General features: G+C 37.1%; 1 protein-coding gene across 2 annotated transcripts in view; it reads left to right on the top strand.

The window, feature by feature from the left end:
* The first annotated feature begins 2,096 nt into the window (after positions 1-2,096).
* Positions 2,097-18,276, top strand: part of AHRR (aryl hydrocarbon receptor repressor) — a 386,440-nt gene continuing 370,260 nt past the window's right edge. For both annotated transcript variants that reach the window (XM_063451896.1, XM_063451895.1), the window contains exons 1-2: positions 2,097-2,366; positions 3,609-3,681. In XM_063451896.1, coding sequence (XP_063307966.1) covers positions 3,620-3,681 — 62 coding nt within the window. In that variant the 5' untranslated portion in view covers positions 2,097-2,366; positions 3,609-3,619. The remainder of the gene's footprint in view (positions 2,367-3,608; positions 3,682-18,276) is intronic.

Raw genomic sequence — 18,276 nt, 5'->3', positions numbered from 1 at the left:
GTGACAAACATACATACACACTCACTAACAGACGCACACAGACACACACTCTAACACTAACACGCACACTCCAACACACACACTAACACACACACACTCTAATACTAACACACACACACTCTAACACTAACACGCACACTCCAACACACACACTAACACACACACACTCTAATACTAACACACACACACTCTAACACTAAGACAAACACTCTAACACTTACACACACACACTCTAACACACGCTCACACACACACTAACACAAACACACACACACACTCACTAACATACACTCACACACACACACTCACTAACATACACTCACACACACACTAACACACACTCACTAACACACTCACTAACACACACTCACACACACACACTAACACACTCACACACACTCACACACACTCACTAACACACACTCACTAACATACACTCACACTAACATACACTCTCACACACACACACACACTAACATACACTCACACACACACTCACACACTAACTAACATACACTAACACACTCACACACACACTAACACACACTCACACTAACATACACTCACACTAACATACACTCACACTAACACACACACACACTAACACACACTCACACACACACACTAACGAACATACACTAACACACACTCACACACACACACTAACGAACATACACTAACACACTCACTAACATACACTCACTAACATACACTCACACACACACACACTAACTAACATACACTAACACACACACACACTAACACACACTCACACTAACATACACTCACACTAACATACACTCACACTAACATACACTCACACTAACACACACACACACTAACACACACTCACACACACACACTAACGAGCATACACTAACACACTCACTAACATACACTCACTAACATACACACACACACACTAACTAACATACACTAACACACTCACACAAACACACACTCACTAACATACACTCACTGACATACACTCACTAACATACACTCACTAACATACACTCACACTAACACACACTCACACTAACATACACTCACTAACATACACTCTCACACACACACACGTTTTTTTTGTTTTTTTTTCTATTTAATCCCCCCAGCCTCCTTACCTGTGGGAGAGCTGAGGGGATTCCCTGGGGTCCAGTGGTGTCACCCGGCGGGCAGTCAGGCTGGCGGGCGCGCGAGGGAGCACTCTCCTCTGAGTGCTCCCTCTTCAGCTCCCTCGCGCGCCGCGTACTGATGCCGGAGCCGGAAGATGACGTCATCTTCCGGCTCCGGTTTCAGTGCGGTGCGCGAGGGAGCTGAAGAGGGAGCACTCAGGGGAGAGTCCTCCCTCGCGCGCCCGCCAGCCTGACTGCCCGCCGGGTGTAAGCAGGGCCAGCCTCGGGGGGCCCGGAGGTGGCCGGCTCCTGGGCCCCCCAGGAGAAGAGGCTGGCCCAGTGAGTACATACCTGGGTCGCAGGGCGGCCGGGCCCCCTGGTGGGCCGGGCCCGGTCGCAGCCGCGACCACTGCGACCCCGGTATGTACGCCACTGTGTACACATTACTCTACACAAATAGGTGCATTTTAGTGCAATAAAAGCCAACAATGTTATGACATTCCCAGTTAAAATGCCACGCAGAACTAAGAAAATAACATTTTTTAATTTCTCACACTTTTTCAGTTTTGATTCCTATACATTTATGTTTCATATCTAAATATTAGATGTTAAATGAAAGCCATGTTTCTCCTGAACAAGATGATGTATAATAAGTGATATGAAAATGGTGGTTGAACAGACATATAGCACAAATTCCAGGTTTTATTTTGATTTTGTTTTGATCAAAAAGTGTACAATTGACTCTGTCCTTAAGGGGTTACGCTGTACTTGCACTGGTCACTATAGTGTCCCTTTAAAGATGATCAGTCACAAATGTTGCCATAAAGTACATGTAAATAAACAAAAAAATAAAAGATATTCAAAGATAGAATGTGACGCTTCTGCTAAGCCAGTAGGTGGCGCACTCAGTCCTCCCATCCAAGGCGTTACTAAAAAGAAGAGCCTGTTCTTGTCATTCACTTTCATACCCACCACCTGAATCATAAGGAAGTGAGGGAAACTCTTTTACTACATAAGTGAGGTGGGGGGAGGCAGCCGCTCAGTAGTTCACCACTTTACTGACAGATGTGGTAAGCATTGTCCCCATCTCGTCACTGCAAGCTGTCTAGGGGACTGAGTGCCAGCCCCACACATTTATTCACAGTTACCAAAGCTGGACCTGGCACTGAGAGAAGAAGTAACCAATCATTCCTGGATGGATCTGCTCATCTCCTGATACACTCTCTGAGAAACCCGTGTCAGTGGCAAAGGGTAAGTGTTATTCTGCATGTGGTGTGCCAGGACTTGCAGCACTGGGGTCGGTGGGCATCCTTCACTCTGCCATCTAAATCTCTATGGGTTCGGGCTCACATGGAAGGCGCAACTTTTCTGCATTGATACTTTCTATCCAGTGGAAGAAGCAGCATGCATTCTAAGTATCAACAACCTGTACCTTTGCTCTATGCATGTGACCTCACTAGCCTGGTAGACGTAGTTCGAGTTGCACAGTTCCCTGATATTACCCTCCTGACTCCCAGCATCAGCAGGTGTTGCAGGTGGACTTGGCTTTCAAGGCATATTTATGCAGTGACTTGTTTTGCACTCCTCTCCAGGACTGAAAGTGTTAAATGAAAAGTTATTAATGTCACTTATATTTCTAACCTTCCTTTAATCATCTTGTTTGGTTTGTGACTTTGTGACTTTCTTCGTTTTAAGAACTTCACTGTCATTGTTTTATTTTACTTCCCACTGTTAAGATTGTTTTTTTGTTTTAAATGAATTTTTGTTTTATAGTTAAATTAATGTTATTTAATTCACTTTCAGTTGTGATGAAATCTTTCCTAGACCCAAAAGCATTTTTTTTTTTTTTTTTTGAAGGGGCTAAAAAAAGAATTAGTTTATGTTTTGCACTCTTGTTTAAAGTTCCCACAATGAATCATTCTGATGAACAATTGCAATTTTGCATTTCTTTTTTATTTACGGAGGAAATGAATCCCATAAACTTACATAATGGTATACGTCTCCAAAGATTTAGTACTATAACTTTAGATTGAAAATCAGTTAATTGTAGTACTGCATGTGTCTATTGAAACTTTAAAAGGTTCATTAACTAAGCAAACAGTGAGCTTTTAAGTATTTTCAATATGCATTCATACATGAGTATATATACAAACAGATACATATTTAAACTAACACATTAAGAAAACAGTAAAACGAGAAAAACTGCAACTCTCTTGTCAAATCTCCAATAGTCTCATAGGGTTAGGTAAAACTATGAAATTAGATGAGAGAGAGAGAGAGAGAGAGAGAGAGATATTAATGTGAACTAATTCTAACTGTCTTCTGCATCATTTCTTCGGATACTAGTTCTGCCACTGTTAATGCTCATTTCACAATTACAAGTCCTGTACTGAAGGATATAGTGTTACACAGTTACACTCCATACCGTGCATGCGGGAAGCCAGTCTAGATGTATCTTTAAATACACCTGTTGCTCTCCTTATTTTCTTTCAGGATAAACCACAATGATTCCACCAGGCGAATGTATGTACGCAGGAAGGAAACGAAGAAAGCCGGTCCAGAAACAGTTAAGCATTTTAACCATTAAATTGTTATTTTTTATTTCTGTGTCTATCAATATTTTGTCATTTTTGTGAGCAGTGCTAAACTTGTGAAGTTATTCAATAAACATGGAATTCACTGGGAACTCCACATTTATGGCCAGAGTAGCTGAAGTGAAAGCAAATCTGATTTAGAGAATTTTTTCAGCTCTGCTTTTTTTGTTTTGTTTTTTACCTTAAATTTGAAGTTCACGTTGAATTCATTGAATTTTCATAATTTTTTTAATTCATTGTTTAGACTCCAGACTGTTTGCAGATTAGTTACTAACCTTGTGAACGGCAAAGTGAATTAGGTGTATTAATCATATTACACATTTAGAAAATAGCTACAAAAGCTTGTTATTATACCATTTTAATCCAAGGCTTTAAAAAAAATTTTTTTTTAATAAGTAAACGCTTGTTCTAATTAAATTTAGGTCTATTATTATTTTTTGCATTTATATAGCGCCAACTTATTCAGCAACACTTTACAATATTATAAAGGGGGAATTTAGTAACAAATGAGACAAACTGTTATAGATTTTGACAGGAACAATATTTTGGTGGGGATCCTGCTCAAATAAGCCTACAATCTAGAGACTATATTCCATTTTGTTTTTACAAGTCATCACGGCATCAGCTTTAAAGGACAACTGTGACCTCACAAGTATTATTCAATTTTGTTTTTATAAGTCATCACAGCATCAGCTTTAAAGGACAACTGTGACCTCACAAGTATTTTTTCCCTCATTAAGTTTTGGGGAAAAAAACACATTTCTGTTTTGTGTAGATAAAAAACACATTCCTACCCTTAGTATATAACAGGATCATCCAGTCATATACTAAAGATGTTTTTTCTTTTACACCTTTATGCAAGGATTAGTATATTCAAATCGTTTTGAGGGGGCAGATGTAATTTAAGTCCCAAACTTACAAGTTTTCCTTCTTGGGAAATAAAATCCAGCTAGATCTTAATGTATAGTCATTAAAACTAGCCACCGGTTTATCAATGTGCACTGCAGAGAGGTTCCAGAAGCAGATTTAAACTCGGCGGGGGAATTTTTTTTTCCAAGTATAACATTGTTTACAATTAAAAATATAGTATAAATTAGCTATTTAAACAATTTCCCCCTCAAAAAAACAAAAACAAAAAAACACCACAACTGTAATGTGCTTTTGTAAACACTGCTAGAGGTTAATGTCTAAACAGAAAATGGAAAATGCATTTTCCTTGTTGAGGTAGAAAATCTTCTCGAAGATGGGTTAATGAAACCATGTTTTTCAATGAAAATTATCTCCATACAGAATTAAGGTCAGAGGGTCGGGAAATACAAAGGGTTTATCCACTAAAAAGCAGGTTGTTGTGAGGTGAAAACTGGCTTGCAGAATTTTGAGAAGTTTAGTTGAGAAAAAAACTCCAACTCACCAGGTAGATTGATTGTTTTTTTCCCCTCAATGTAGCTGTTTTCATTATCATCGCTCAAATTAGTTATTATGAAACCACTGGTGAGCAACACTGTATACATTAACAGCCACTGGAAGACACTGCAATTACTGCCAGTGCATGGCTCCTGCTGATTGGCTCCATGTTTAAAACTGGTGACTGAGGGACTGGGTTACGGACTGTGGGAGCAGTAGGGCTGAAGAGCTTTCTTGTAGAAGCAATATGTGAAATATTAAGAAGAGTACAAACAAAAGCAAATAGTTGACAAAAGGAGACTAACTATGTTATAGTACTTTCAAACATTAATCCTGCGCATCGTGTAAAAGTATGTGGTTGTACATTTGCGCTCACGGCATCTTTATGGTTTATTAGTCATCACATGAAAGGAAATACATTTTTACATATTTTTTCTAATAACCAGAGAGTAAAGGAGATATATGACGTATATACCCCACATAGTCACAGTGAATACTCAAAGATATAAAATTCCTAACTCCACTAACCAATGCAAAACAAGCACAAATAAACATAGTTTAGCATAGCCTGATGTACTCATGGGTTCTCCGATAACTTGATGGGTACAACATCAAAATGATCCTTCCAGTCCCATGTTGGTTTGTCCATTTCCATCTTATCCCTAAGATCAATTGATGTTGTAACATACATGCAGCACATTTCCACAGTGGTTACAGTGTTAGCAGCAGTCATAGTATACGTTATATTAAGAATGTTCTCTGACTCTGATGAGCTTATATTGTAATATTAATGTCATTGTATGAGTAGGGTGAACTGCCAATCTTAAAGACAATTTTACGAGGGGGTTGTAGGTGGAGTATAGTCAATACTCGTTAGAGGGCTGCATTTGATTTATTAATATACTAGAACACTCCAGATGTTGTGGACTATATCTCCCATAATTCCTTTACAGCCATAATGCTGGCAAAGAATCACGGGAGATGTAGTCCACAACATTTTAAAGTAATGAAGGCTGCATACCCCTGCCCTAGAAGATTGTCTTTAATTTTAAAGATGAAACCTGGTCACCTTAATCTATTAATTACCAAGCACTATAGATTTATTCACTATTCCCCACATCACTTCATTTTGCAATTCAGTGTACAGTTCACTACAATGTTTTGTATTGTAACTAAACTTCTATGCTCTCATAACAAATATACTCTTCAAATGTTAACGGTTTGTTGTATGTTTAAAGAAAACCTTAATTGATTACTTTATGCAGATGCTTAGCTGGTTAATTACATGGGCAAAGGCAAAGTTAAATGACTAACATAGAGGAGATATGATTTACCGGTACTGGTGTGTCCACAGATCCACAAGCCGAACACAAAGTAATGTAACATAATAAGCCACACTCACTGGGCACTATGGGCATAAAGTATAATAAAAACACATTTGTTTCTTCCAGTATTCATAAAAACTAATTTAATATATTCACAATAAACACATGTAAAAATCTTTGGACATGAGAATAGGCTGGGGAGACAAACCAAGATCCTCAGTATCTGATTCACAGGTAAGGGATACTATAAGTGGGACGCCATGCTTTAAACACATATAGATGCTTTCGTCCAATCACTGGTTAGAAGTATCCATGGTATTTTTGCTCTAGCTGGGCTGTAATCCATTATAAGCAGATTCACGCAAACTAGTGTAGAAGTGACTATTGTCTTCTTCTTCTTTGGTAGACCAAACAACCAAAATGAATAAACTGAGCTAGAACTGTTTGTAAGGTTTTACCTGTAATGTAGCCAAACTACACAGTGACATGTTATTTCAATATGGCCCTGAAACCTGGTATGTTTTGACCCTGCAGAGCAAGCTGTGCCCCTGGTATAAATACATGGGGTACATGCATCACTCCTTGAATTTCAGTCTAAACAGCATATAATCAATGAGGTATATAGTCTAATAACAGGCATGCTGGATATTCATTGCTGGATCACACATTTAAACTGTAAATGTTTGTCTTGTGTTATTTCTTATACTTAAAGAGACTCTCTCGTTGCAGTGGTCCTGTCCCATTAACCCTGCAATGTTAACATTGCAGGGTAAAATCCACCTCTAGTTACTGTTTACCTGACAACCACTAGAGGCATTTCCGCTGCACTGACTGAGTAAAACAGGGCCACATGACAAGGAACTCAATAGTAAAGCACTGAATACAATGCTTTCCACTGGTGAAGGTTGAATGCGCACACACAACACTCACTACACATGCACATTAGGCCCTCTATGAGATGAACTGGTTTAGACCTGGCCTTCTTAATGACATCGCAGGTGATGGGAGGGGTTGAGCATCGTTGAGGTAGACTTTGCGCTGGAAAAGGTAAGTAACCCTTTATTTTATTTTTTTATGGCAAACAGGTGGGGGAGGGGGACCCTAATACCACTATGGACAGGGGCAAGTAATCCCAGAATGTGAATCCGTAAAGAGATAATGCAGTAAGAAGCAATAGAACCAGAGGGAATGATTAAGTTAGAAGCTTGTACACACATGCTGTATATACTGTTTATAGTACACATACTGTGTATAATGCATATAGTAAAAACATACTGTATATAATGCATAGAATAAAATAGAGAAAAATACCGGCACTCTAGGTCTTCCAAGCAATGAGGTTTATCTTCTGTCAATCCAAGGTCAACGTTTCAGCCCTAGTTCAGGGCTTTCATCAGGACACATGAGAACGTATAATACACATACTGTATATAATGCATATAATACACATACTGTATATAGTACTAACACTGTATATACTGAATACAATACATCCTTACTGTTACTTCATATAGTTCATATAGTACATACATACTTTATATATACAGCATAAAATACATACATATGGTATGCATACTGTATATACTACATATAGTACCCATATACTTTATAAAATACACACATACTAAATATATTGCATATAGTACATACATACTGTGTATATTACATAAGGTGCAAATACACTCTAAACACTGTATATGTAATAAACCAACTATGAAGACTGCATATAGAAAAAACTTAATACAGTACATTATGCAAACATACTATAAATAATACAACTTTGCTGCATTCACTGCATAAAATTGAAATTTACTAGATATATTGTATATGATATAAGCTGGGTTCACATTTATCAAGACAACTCTTGAATAGACATGAATGTGCTCAGGATTTTAGCCTTTTGATAATTCTATATACTGTAATTCCAAAATGATTGACACTTGGCAACAATCGACCTCTGAACTTTTTCAGTCCATCGTCTTGTATCAAATAGTTGAGAGGCACTGTGAGGGTTAATAAGAGAGAGATGCCTATGGTGTGATGGAGTGATGAAGAGACCACATCACTAGTCCTTCCTGGTAAATCAAAGATTTAGTGACCCCTGCTTGGTTCAGTTTATTTATGAACATTTCCCTGTTGCTGCTTGTGATTCCACTGGTCAAATATCGCAAGTTTTTTACATTTTCCTAAATGTTAATGTGCCTCCTAGAAGTGCGTACTAGATTAAATCTGTCATTTTGTGTTATAAGTTTGCACATATGAATGGCTGATGTTCTAGCACTGGAATGTACTGAATTGGATGTGTACGTTCTATACGATTCAATGATAGTACCCTGAGTAAACCTCTGAATAGCTAATCCAGGGAATATGTTTAGATTATTTTGGGTGTGCAATTGGATTTTATTGAAAAACTCTTCTGTATCTTTCTGTGTAAATGTAATTTGTCCAAAGAGCTTGCTATCAAGTGTGCATATAACTCAGTTAGTTGTGTGCCACTAAATCCAGAGCCTAAATAAAATGATTTTTAAAACTATTCCGGTGCTTTGTGGTGTCTAAGAAACAGCTCCAAAGCAAGTTTCCTAGGAAGTAATATAAGCGTTTGACATTTTAGGAAGGAAGGGTCATTATCACTGCAGTGGGGAATGGCTTCCAGATGCCCCTTTTGCAAGAGAAATGTTTTTTCTTATAATAATTCCCTTCATTTCTTTTTTTTTTTTGTATCTTTAAAAACGTATGTTTTCCCCCTCTGCTTTTAGTTTTACTTCACTTAAGCAGAGTTCAAGGTTTGTAATTTTCTTTCCACTAAAAGAAGTTTGGGAGAGGTTCAGACTATACTGTAATGCCGGTCTTAACAGGCAACTAACCAGGGACTTGTTGGCTTAGTGTTGATCTTTTTATAAGGCTTACGGCTGCTGGCAGTAAACCTTGAAAGACTAAGGGAGCCAATTTTTAGATAAGGGGCCTCAAAGCAGAGAAGTCCACATATAGGTTATAAATTATAGGCAAGGTGTATTTACTCAGACATCCCAGGCAATATATCCATGTCTAGGCACAAGGTGATCGTAGACATATTTTCTCATATACTTTGATATGCCAATATATACAGAACTGTAACATTGTCAACTCTGGATCATATGTTACCTGGGCAAAAATCGACTTTTGGTCATTTAGTGGCAATAAAATGGCTGAGGGTTCTCATAGCAATATGGCAGGGGTAGGCAACCTTCAGCACGCCAGATGCTGAGGACTACATCTCCCATAATGCTCTTACAGCCTTATTACTGACAGAGTATCATGGGAGGTGTAGTCCAAAACATCTGGAGTGCCGAAGGTTGCCTTCCCCTGCAATAGGGTATAATGAAATTAGGGCGGTAAAATTTCACCAAATGATTTGCGTCCACTCGGTTTTGTTTAGTTTATTTTCCCACTGGAGCTTTTCAATGGTGGAGTTTCTTATAACACTACTTTGAAAAAAGAAGAGAGTCTTATTGGCAGCTGCTGAGAGGAATTAAATTAATTTAAGGTTCCTTGTCAAATCACCCAGGTGACACACGTATTGTTAATCAACCGATGGCAAGGATGATAAGATTGTTCAAATTTTGTGGCGTTCTTTGTTGTCTTTTTGTTTTGTTGTTTACCTGGATAAACGTAGCAGTTTAACACACTATACATTTTGAAAAACATTACAGTTGCTGCTTATTTGTTGGTGACGTCAACGATTGGATGTCTTGTTTGTTTTACTGCCAACTGTGTATAGGAATAGGTAATATTCTATAATGAAAAATATTTTTCAGATTGAATTTATGTAAATATAGGTCTATTGACTTATCTTCCCAAGCAAAAAGAGGTTTTACAAGGAATAAGAATATTTAGAGTTTTATTTATTGAAGTGAACTTCTCTTGGAAGTCAATGCAAGTCACCAGTGGCTTCCATTAACTGAAGCAATCTTTTTTTTTTTTTTTTTTCTATTTTGTTTTTCTCATGTCCTTGTTAGTGGAGAAATGTTTACTTATTTGTTTTAATTTGATATATTTTCTCACACCCTTGGTGCCTGGATTATATCTATAAAAGTGACCCTCTATGCACCATAACAACTACAACTTCTTAGTTGTTATGGCACAAAGAAGCTTTGAGTGCAGTCCCTCTGGATTATGTCAATCCAAGCAGTTTGAAAAACACGGGGATTAGAATTTCCCTGCAACTTCAGTCCTCCTCATCGTCTTCAAAAGCCATAATGAGGAATTTCATTTTCTCATTATTTATATTATATTATAATTATAATATTTGTAAGGTGTGAACATGCATTTTATGCACATGGCATGCATTAACCTATAACCATAAAGGTACAGGAAGATTTTATTGTAAAGTTCTTGTAGCTCTTTAAAGACACTAAAATTGCCGTGGACCAATTTAGCGCAAAAAGAAAACAAATTTCAAAATACTTTAACAGATAATAAGGAAGTAAAATTCCTCATTATAATGCCTGAAGCTGAATAGAAAAACCAAAGAGGCTGCATCTATATCCTGTTAGCTATAAAACAGCCACGCTAACTTGTGGTAGTTATAGTGCTTTGAATGTCCCTTTAAGAGCTGGTTTGATAACCACAGTAATATGGTCATATTAGTAAAAGGCACAGGCTAATAAAAAAAACAATAAAGTCTAGAATATGTCATGTAAAATAAATACTTAGAAGTCTATTCACAAAGCAGTTTATTGCTAATGTTAGACTAGAAAAACAAGATAGAAAAGATAAAATATTGTTCTTATCAAAACTGGAGTTGGAGATTATTTCGGATTAGACTGTTTTAGTGGAGATTTTACAAGCCGGTTTTCTTCTCACCACAAATGCTGTTGTTTACTACATAGTTAAAAAATTCTATGCATTATTGTCCACTTTCACATGTAAGTCACAGGAAAACCCCCACAAATGCAGGGCATTGCTGGCTTCTGTACAATAAGATCAACTAAACCAAGTAAAATGTTAGTATATATATTTGGGAGTTTGGGAGAGGTTCAGACTAGACTGTAATGCCGGTCTTAACAGGCAACTAACCAGGGACTTGTTGGCTTAGTGTTGATCTTTTTATAAGGCTTACGGCTGCTGGCAGTAAACCCTGAAAGACTAAGGGAGCCAATTTTTAGATAAGGGGCCTCAAAGCAGAGAAGTCCACATATAGGTTATAAATTATAGGCAAGGTGTATTTACTCAGACATCCCAGGCAATATATCCATGTCTAGGCACAAGGTGATCGTAGACATATTTTCTCATATACTTTGATATGCCAATATATATGTTATGGCTGTATCACTCAGGCTGAATTTGATATGACCGGGTGCCAGTCCCTGAGGTCAAATCTTGCATATACATCAAATGTTAGAAAGGGCTGCACTCACGGTCTTATTGAATCAAATTTCTTTATTAATGGATCTTTATCCATCGATCCCTGGACCCTTAATAAAGAAATTTATTGAAGAAGACCATGAGTGCAGCACTTTCTAACACTTTCTAACATTTGATACCAACCTCATGCTGATGATTTGCATTAACAACGAAACAGCTGTCCATGAGTGGTTCGCTGGCTTTGCATCTTTTCCTAAGTTGTGTTTCAAAGCAGTTGTATGCAGCAAACACAGACTCAAAGGAATCCATGTTTAAAATGGAATGAGGCAAAAATATGATTCATGGTAAAACTAATTTGCAAATGTCCTCCAAGAATCCTTTGCTGTAGTAACATCACTGCAAACTTGTGATTTCTGTGGGAAAAGCAAGTCTTATGGCTTGACTTGTGTGCAGATTTATGTTAAACATTGTATTTACTAACCATAGACTTCAGGTGGAAGGGGTTTTCAATCACAATTGTTTCCCCACCATAACCTTTATATATATATATATATATATATATATATATATATATATATATATATATATATATATATATATAAATAAAAAGGTTATGGTGGGGAAAAAATATATATCCTACCAAAAGTGAAAAAAGTGTGGATGAAAACCACTTCCACCTGAAGTAAGTGGATATTTAATACATTGCTAAACAGGAATCCATGTATACAGTGGAATAATGAGGCAAAAATGTGGTTCTTTGTTGAGCTCATTTGCATACACCTACCCAGAATCCCTTGTGGTAGTGAGACCACTGTTGAAGTGAGATTTCTGTGGGAAAAGCAAGTCTCATGGCTTGACTGGTGTGTATTTGTGCTTAGCAATGTAATATATATATATATATATATATATATATATATATATATATATATATATATAATGGCTAATAAATATTAGTATGGGCCCATTGGTGATCTTTACGCGGCCAGATTACTTATTTATTTTCTTGTTTATTTCAGGGTTAGTTTGAGATTTATGTTCTGGGTAGTTCCTGCACTAATTTGGAGCTTATTCAGGTTACATCATGTATGGATGAATTTAAATTAACTTAGAGGCTTGTACCTTCAGTTTGGATTATAGCAAATTTTGTGAGTTTAAATTTAATTGAAAGCTTCAAATTCCTCAAATGATTTTAAATTACATTTTCTACCAAATGTGAAAAAGAACTCTTTTCAAACTGTCATACATATATTATTTTGGATGTTTTATAAATCTGGGTTTCCAGTAACTGCATTTTCAATATTGGCTCACGCAAGATCCCATACCTAGTTAGTGTCAGACGACAATGTGAAACATCTGTGCACAATTCATGTTCATCTAACAACATACACAGATTCTATTTATTTTCAATGTCAGATACAGCTACTAAAACTCTGCTGATGGAAAGACCAACTGATTTCCAATTCTTTCCGTACGGGTGCAGAATTGACATGACAAAATAAAGCAACAGTTGTGTTAAATATGAAATATTGTGTCATGTGATATAATTAACCACATATGCAAACATTTTATGGAATTTAAAACATTAATCCCCACAAATGCAGGGCACTGCTGGCTTCTGTGCAATAAGATCACTAAACCAAGTAGAATTTTAGTATTCATCGAATTTATGCGCATTTCATTTTGGGAATGTGCTGTATAGATATATGGACGCAGAGATATGTTCTTTGTCATGCAATGCTTTTTTTCTGAAATTGAGAGGGAAAATATATATATGTAATTTTTGGAGTATAATGGCAAACCATCAAGTTCTAAAAAACTAAAAAAGTTTAAAGAAATTAGTTTTTAGATTTTTCATTAATTCACTACACTGAATATTGTACTGAATTTTTACGTGAAATATTTATTGAAAAAAAAAGTGAAAAAAAACAGTGTTATTCACTAAACTGTGTCAGAAATTCAAAGTGACATTTAGAATTTTAGGATAAAATAATTGGTCAAATATATGTTTTTTACTGTGTAGATTGAGTCTATTTTTTTTTCTAAAACTGCAACTAGTAGACTAGTGCAAAATATGTTTTTTGAATGACTGGGATGATGATTTTGAGCTGCACAATTGTTGACAAGGTGAGCAGATTGTAACTGCTGCTAAATAATATTCGATGTAAAAGACCAACAAATTGCAGACTTTGAGAACCAGTGGTTTGGTGGTCACAAAAAAGTAATTGTAGTCAGATTTCAAAATTGTATTTATACATTTCAGATCTCTTTAATTTCCATGTATTTCCTGGAAAATAACAATTATTATAACATTTGAAGTCTGCATAAACATAACTCTTGAGTTTAAAAAGCGGTTCAATCGTTTCGAACTGACTTCAGGAATTTGTATGAAAATAACAAAATTTTAAGAGCTCAGCTGAATTGGAGATTTTTTTTAAATTAGGTGAATTTTGTAAACCTATTGTTAACTCAGGACAATTTACGGTTTTGTAAATAAAAATGTAGGGGTTTATTCACTAAACTTTGAATTGTAGTGAATTAAAATGCAAATGGAAAAATATAGGTTAAAATTGATTTGGACTCGGGTGGGGCCTGACCAGCATGGTGGAGAGACATGTTTTACATGGGCTCCCACATAATCTAGAGTTTGACAGACTCCTTATGCCTTATAACGCTCGATCTGGACCAGCATCGGCAACCTACCTAACCCTCACTACAGAGGGTAAACCTCAGGGTATGCTCTTGATAAAGGTGCTACATAGCGCAGAAACGCGCGTTGAGCTAAGACGCTGCCGTTAGGCTATATTTTTCTAACTTTATAGGGGTTTCTATGGAGCCTGATTACTATACTATACATATCTGCTTTGAAAACAGCTAGTTTACTGCAGGACAAGCTTAGGGAGCCAGGGCTTTTCTAGGAATGCTCTATACTAGGCTTAGTAATTGGGGTAGTGTGGCATTTCAACTATCAGGTAGGGTGGGGAGAAATACCTAAGCACAGTGTTCTTGTATTTTACTGGGGAAACAGCATGTTTTGGTCCTGGTGGGGAGATTACCTTTTCTTTACACCCACTTAGGCTCCACGCCATTCCCAGATACTTTGCTTTACACTGGTGCTATATCTAAGATATATTTTTTTTTTAAAAGGGTGAGATTTGTTAACCCTTGCCTCCTGCACTCTGATATTTGAGTTTCATGTCTGATAAGGTAGGGAGGGGCAATCTATCACTTTGGTTCCCTATTTTTCTTCTATTCCCTCGTTTCAGCTATTATACTCAGTGGCGGAACTACCGCAGTCGCAGGGGTCGCAGCTTTGACTGGGCCCGTCACTTCAGGGCCCTGTGACCACGGGTCCCTCCAGCTAAATAATGTGGCCCCGGCCCGCGCGGTGTAACCGCCAGGGCTGCATTACAGGAGCCCATCGGGTGGCCCATGCTGTTAGGGCCACCCAATGTTATGTAATTCCAGGGGGCACGGTCAGCACTTTTACAGCATGACCGGCCCCCCTCTGATGATGTCAGAGGCTGGGAGGAAGTGACTACCCCTGTCACTTCCTCCCAGCAACCACAGGGAGCCGTGCGGGAGGAAGGAGAGAGAGTCAGAGTAGGAACTCTGACTCTCATCAGCCTGAACCACCACTGGACCCCAGGGAAAGGTATGTGAGTGTATGTCTGTCTGTGTGTCTGTATGTGTGTGTGTATGTCTCTCTGTGTGTCTGTATTTCAGTCTGTGTATGTGTGTACGTATGTGAGTGTATGTCTGTGTTTCTGTATGTGTGTGTGTGTGTGTGTGTGTGTATGTATGTGTGTGTGTATGTGTGTGTGTGTGTGTGTGTGTATGTCAGTCTGTGTGTATGTGTGTGTCTTTCTGTGTCTGTCTGTATGTATGTATCTCTGTGTGTGTTTGTATGTGTGTGTGCGCCTGTATGTGTGTGTGTCTATGTGTGTGTCTACATGTGTATCAGTTTGCATGTGTGGAGGGAGGGGGTAACGTATGGGAGGGGGACGATAGACTTATGGGAGGAGGGTGGCGGGGGGTTTACATACGGGGGGGACCATGGGCAATTTTCAAACCGGGGTCCGTGGTTTCTAGTTATGCCTCTGATTATACTTGATGAGAATTAATCTCCAACACCCTAACTCTGTGCCCTTATGTAACTGTCTACTCCTGTCCTTATACCTTCTCTAGCTGGATTGTTATCATAGATACTTCAAGATCTTGTGTATATATTGACCTGATTGATGTAGTTACAAAATTGCCCTAAAATTGCCCTAAAATACATTTGTATTTAAAATTCCAAAGACATTGTGAATTTGAATTGCTACCGGAGCATCTGCTTTGTACCTGGATATGTTTATAGCAGCTATACATAGGACATATCAGGCAGGCTCCACAGACTCCCCTTTTTAAAATCACTTGCACATTTTTTGTATCACTATTTTTCTTTGGTTTAATGTTGAGTTTATCATGTGTCTAAATAAAGATTCTAAATACTTGTCATGTTTACCCTTTAGATTGAGTTGTTTACTTTTCATATGGGTAAATCTGGCGGTTTTTGAGAGTTGGTATCTGGGTAATGCTTGGGTTCTTGCTCTCAATATCCCTGCTTTAAGAACGTTCCTTCTTTTTTCTCCTAAACCTCAGGGTGATCAACTACACGATCAAAGCCTGTTCATCTGTAAATAATCTCCTTGTAATCACAGTGTATAATTTTCTTTCTCTGTTATGCGCAAGCACGACAAAAATAAACCTTTTTTTTTTTTAAAAATAAAATTTTTTGACTTGGACAAAAAATAACTGATCAATAGTCAAAACTTGGCTATTTTAGCCCAATTTTTTCTGTTTAGATCTCATTTCTGTCTGGTTCAGTGTTTAAACGCTTTAGTGTGCCAAGACTAATGGTAAAGTGAATAGAGAATGGACTTGCTGTATGTCATGCAACCAATATCAAAACCGATGATTAATATGTATACAAAACAAAAGATTTCTATTGAACCTAATGGATTTGTGTGCAATTCTCTGCTGATAAGATTTATATTAAAATAAATGACATGGATTACAAATTTAGAAATACTTTACAAAGTGTGGCCATTTTGTGCCATTCGTACAATGTATTTATCCTGACCGAATGTGCTAGCTGTCTGATCATCACTGACAGCTGCTGAACATTTTTAAGACCCAAATGTTTTTCATAATTGGACAAGCATTAAGTGCAGTCTAACTTCACAGAGCATATTGAAATATTCTGAAAGGAAACATCTGCACCCATAGCATGAAATAATAATTTTGTTAGTTTGCACAAGCTGGCTCTGAAACTTTGTCCTATTTTTTTGTTTTTTTGTTGATGTTAAAATATTGGTATATTTTGATGGATCTAACAAGATGTTTTGATGTATGTAAACTTGGAATGCTGTTCTAGGCTAATTCTAATTAGCAGCATCAATACGTCAACTTCACTGTTAACTATGCAAAGAAGACACTAGAAATATGGCAACAATAAAGTAATTGCATCCACAATCACTTTTCTTTGCTGTAAGAATTGATATTGATTAGAATTTATTCATTAAAACAGCGTGTTTTGGTGACTGGAGAAACAACTTTATTTATTTTGGATAAGACTCCCGAGCTGCTAAAATCTTCAAATGCCCCAAATGTATTTTTGCCAGCTCAGATATTTTGGCTTGGATTATGTAATCTGTCAGCTCAGTACAAATATTATAAATATTGGCATTGATATAGTGCCACTTTAGTCTGCAGCGCTTCGTAATTTTAAAGGCGGATTTAACGGCAAATGAGACAAACCGCTGCAAATTTTGACTAGAACATGAGGTTAATGAAGACCCTGCATGAATGAATTTACAATCTAGAGAGTCTTTATTTAGTGAATAAACCCCTTTATGGATTAGCACGTAAACTTTTGTCAGTCAGCTTTGTCTAAAAAAGTCTGTTCTATACACTTTCCATGATCGATAGAGAGAGAGAGAGAGAGAGTGTGTGTGTGCGTGCATATTTATGATGTGCAGAACACTAATCTGTGATATACAGCGTGTTTTTATTATTAGTCAAAACTTAAAATGGCCGTTTTCAGTTTTGAGAGGTGAGTGTATTGTTCTGCCGACCATTGTGAAGAATTAATATGCTACCAGATGTACATCAATGAATTAATCATGATTACAATCTTACAGAAACCATTGTGATACATTAAACAATGGGATCTGGCAGCATGTGAATGCTGAATACGGATGGGCAGCTTGATTAATTCAACAGCATATATATTCGTTAAGGAGAAATTGACAACTTTATTAATACAGTAGTTCTTGCAGTTCTTGCATATAGTAAATTTAGATTATAGGGGATATTGAAAAGTATCCAAATCCAGCTATTTATTTATTTTGCTTAAATGTTGCCGTTTTGTTGCTTTCAATTCGCTATCATTTCCATTTAGTGAATAAACTGCATAGGTCACTAAGCAGTATGTAGAAAGAATATTCTGAAGGA

This window comes from Pelobates fuscus, chromosome 4 (assembly GCF_036172605.1).
Source record: "Pelobates fuscus isolate aPelFus1 chromosome 4, aPelFus1.pri, whole genome shotgun sequence".
Taxonomy (NCBI): Eukaryota; Metazoa; Chordata; class Amphibia; order Anura; family Pelobatidae; genus Pelobates; species Pelobates fuscus.
This window is presented reverse-complemented; position numbering and strand designations above follow the sequence as displayed.